General features: G+C 34.1%; 1 protein-coding gene across 1 annotated transcript; it reads left to right on the top strand.

Moving 5' to 3' along the window:
- Positions 1-799: 799 nt before the first annotated feature.
- Positions 800-1,906, top strand: LOC110101833 (FCS-Like Zinc finger 17-like). Its single transcript, XM_020829899.2, has 2 exons — positions 800-1,322; positions 1,545-1,906. The coding sequence occupies exons 1-2, from the start codon at positions 1,054-1,056 to the stop codon at positions 1,720-1,722; spliced, it is 447 nt and encodes a 148-aa protein (XP_020685558.1). The 5' UTR covers positions 800-1,053; the 3' UTR covers positions 1,723-1,906.
- Positions 1,907-3,390: the final 1,484 nt, after the last annotated feature.

The raw sequence follows: 3,390 nt of genomic DNA, 5'->3' as shown, positions 1-3,390 counted from the left end.
AGAAAAATTATGTCCATATCTTATTGCATCTTATTTTTTATTATTAGGTTGTAACCGCATCTGCTTATTATTATTACTCTTGATCAAATTTTTAGAAGGAGCATCATATTAAATTAACTAAGAAAAAAATTGAGTTTAATACTAAAATAATTTGTATTTTTTAAATGTAACTTTTTTCCTTTTTTATAGAAAAATAAATCTTTTTTATAGAAAAATAAATTTATTTAGCGTTTTACATAGAAAACATAAAAAAAAAATATTCGCATTAAAGAAATTTTGTCAAACATAACATCAGCACAACTGTATAGCTATGTCAAATCAAATTTTAGTGTATGGTAATCAAACATTGCTCTCTCTCCCTCTCTATCTTCCACATTATTAATATTAGATATTTTCTTTTGAAAACACTCAATTATTCTGTGTGGGCCCTGACGTCGTTTGGAGATCAATCAGAATGTGTCATATCACTTTTTGCTCGGTACTGTTCGGCACCGCTCGGTACTGCTCGGTACCGCTCGGTACTGCTCGGTACCGCTCGGTACTTCTCGGTACCGCTCGGTACTGCTCAGTATCGCTCAATATTGCTGACGTGATGTATTATAATTAATCTCCAAACAGCATTCTGCGTCCGATCTCCTTACAGAATAATTTCTTCAAACAAAGAGCTGAGAGCGAAATAAATTATGTCACTATAACTCAAAAATTAACGCGTTGAAGTTTATGAAATGAATTATGAAATGACCCTACTGTCCAAAAAAACTCACATAAACTACATAACCTTAAATCAATGGCTCCCTGCTCCAAACTTGACCCGAACAAGAATCCATAATAAGAATTAAATACTCCATAGCAACATATGAGAAGGTTGAAGGCTCCTTTCTTGTATTTTCCCAAAAAAAAAGGTCCTTTGCAGGTTATAAGTATGTGATCTTTAATAACAATCACTCCTTCATCTCCTCATTCTTCTCTTTATCATCTTTTCATCTTTCCTTTCTGAGTATTTCTCACCTCACTCTTTCTTCTCTCCTTCTTCCCCTTCCTCTTCTAACGGAGATGCTTTCAAGAAGCAGAAGCATCTTTCACATAGAGCAGGAAGGGAAAAAGGATTCTGACACCAGTAATGGAGTTTTTGCAGCAGTAACAGATGGTCTTGTTGGGCTTCAGATCCTCGTAAAACATAGAGGAATTGATTCCAAAGTCTTGATCAAATCATCAGTGATGAAGAAGGATAAACCAGCTAAGCATTCATCTGCTGATTTTCTCAAGTACTGCTTCTCATGCAGTAAAGAGCTGAGCCTTCAGAAGGAGGTTTATATGTACAGGTATGGATTAGCCTAATTACTAAACTTTAACAGTTAGCTATTTAATGTTTAATTCTGCTAAGGTTTTAGCAGAGATTTGATGATCATATCATGAACTGTTGCTTAAAAAAAATAATAGTAACAGTAAGGCTTCGTTTGGGATGGCTTTCTCTTTAAAAAGCAGTAAGAAAGCCTTTGATGAAAATTCATAGTTAATGATTTGATTTATTGCTGCTTTTTCAGGGGTGATCAAGGATTTTGTAGTGCAGAGTGTCGTTACAAGCAAATTTTGCAAGATGAGAGAAAAGAAGCAGATTCAACGAGAAGGCTAAGATTCATGAGGGAGCCTAATAATCAGCCAAACAGATCCAAAATTCAAGTATCTAACAACGAGAGATCTAAGATCACTGTTGCTGCGTGAATTTTTTTTTTTTTTTTTTTTTGCTGCGTGAATTGAATGAGCTTAATACTTTGGTTTTTTCCTATTAACCTTTTGTGAGAGGCTTGCAATAATATAGTATAGCCTAAGCTTTTACTGACCAAGAAAGATACTATATGTTGGAAGTACATGGGGAATACTATGAAGGATCAAAATTTTTTAGAGATTATAATGGTATGTAAATTAATATAAAATTTTAAATGGTTAATATATAAATAATTTAAAAAATTTATGGTATATATGTTTTTGTTTTAGGTAAAATATTTCATGTCTAAAAATTATTAAAATATCAAATTTCACAGAAAGATTTATTTATCTTTTTGGGATAAATAAGCCTATAATTGTTTAGTTATCATGGGCCTTAAAAATGCTCATTCAAAAAAAAAAAAAACTAAATTAGATATCGAAATTTTATGCTGTATGAGAACTAAATTTTAAAGTAAAAAACTTAAATAGAAATTTTAATATCGTCTACATTATTTTTTTTAATTCAAATTTTGTAAATAATTCCCTCAAAATTTTGAATAAAGAAATTATATATATATATATATATATATATTGCCATTTAAGTAATTATTATAGATTTTTAATGTTTATTATATTATCATGTTTTAAACCACAATGGAATCCCTGCTGAATCTTGAAATTTTGGACCTTTCCTTTTCAGGTTAACATTTGATGTGGAACGAACATGCAAAGATGAATTACTTTAAGAAATTTGCACACTTAATATTCCTAGAACAAATAATTATATATTAATGGTGAATTTAAACGACGCAATAAAACACAAAGAGCGGTAAGACAAGCTTAGGCCGAATCACGCGCGTAAAAGTTAAGATCAGAAAACAATCAAGTTAATCTAACTTTGCATACATGAATGGTTTCAACAATAAATCCTTATGCTAATAATAAGATAAGTACTATGAAATGACCATCGCACAGTTCTACTAAACACTAAACTTTACGGAGAATAATTGGCACGATCGTCGTAAATCACATTAAAACTATAATTGATGAGTAAACTAAGGAGATAAGAGAATTGGAGTGGAGTTTACCCAAATAATCAGAAAATACGTAGTTCCCACGACTGTAAGAAGACTTGGGAGGAAGTAGGAGGCATTCAAGAACATTCCTGAAGGTGTGATCAGCTGTCTGGAATGTCCGGACAGTGTTTGAAGACCTTCTAGCGGGCTGGACAGTAAAAAAACATGTGCAAATTTCCCTGGACATCAAACTACCAAGTGGGAAGTAGCTTGGACAGCTCCAATGTGGTCTAGATGGCTTCCCAAAGTGTTGGACATCAGGTTGCAAGTACTGGACAGCAGTCTGAAATTCCTAGCTGCCTTGAACATCCTTCGAAAGTCTCTCCAATTGGTGGGAAAACAAGGGAAAGGTGCGGAGCCCTCTGGACAACAATCATAGTAGTTGGGACAGCAGCCTGGACTCGTGGAAGGGCTCTGGACAGCACCCAATAAGGGTCTGCCATGATTCGGCCTGCTCCTGGTGCTGCTAGACACCTTGGATAGCAATTACATGTTCTAAATCTCCTAAACAGCAGGTTTCAGGTGCTTGATATGTGAAACAGCAGCGAGGAGAAGTCTGGACAGCAATGGGTTGAATTCTGGGGCTGGCCAGCTAGTGTGGAATTGC

This window comes from Dendrobium catenatum, unplaced genomic scaffold, assembly GCF_001605985.2.
Source record: "Dendrobium catenatum unplaced genomic scaffold, ASM160598v2 fragScaff_scaffold_1226, whole genome shotgun sequence".
Taxonomy (NCBI): Eukaryota; Viridiplantae; Streptophyta; class Magnoliopsida; order Asparagales; family Orchidaceae; genus Dendrobium; species Dendrobium catenatum.
This window is presented reverse-complemented; position numbering and strand designations above follow the sequence as displayed.

Bases quoted from the DNA above. Each gene is read 5' to 3' on its own strand.
- LOC110101833 (XM_020829899.2), top strand. From the start codon at position 1,054: ATGCTTTCAAGAAGCAGAAGCATCTTTCACATAGAGCAGGAAGGGAAA. The intron at 1,323-1,544 runs GTATGGATTAGC...CTGCTTTTTCAG, and splicing joins AAGGAGGTTTATATGTACAG to GGGTGATCAAGGATTTTGTA.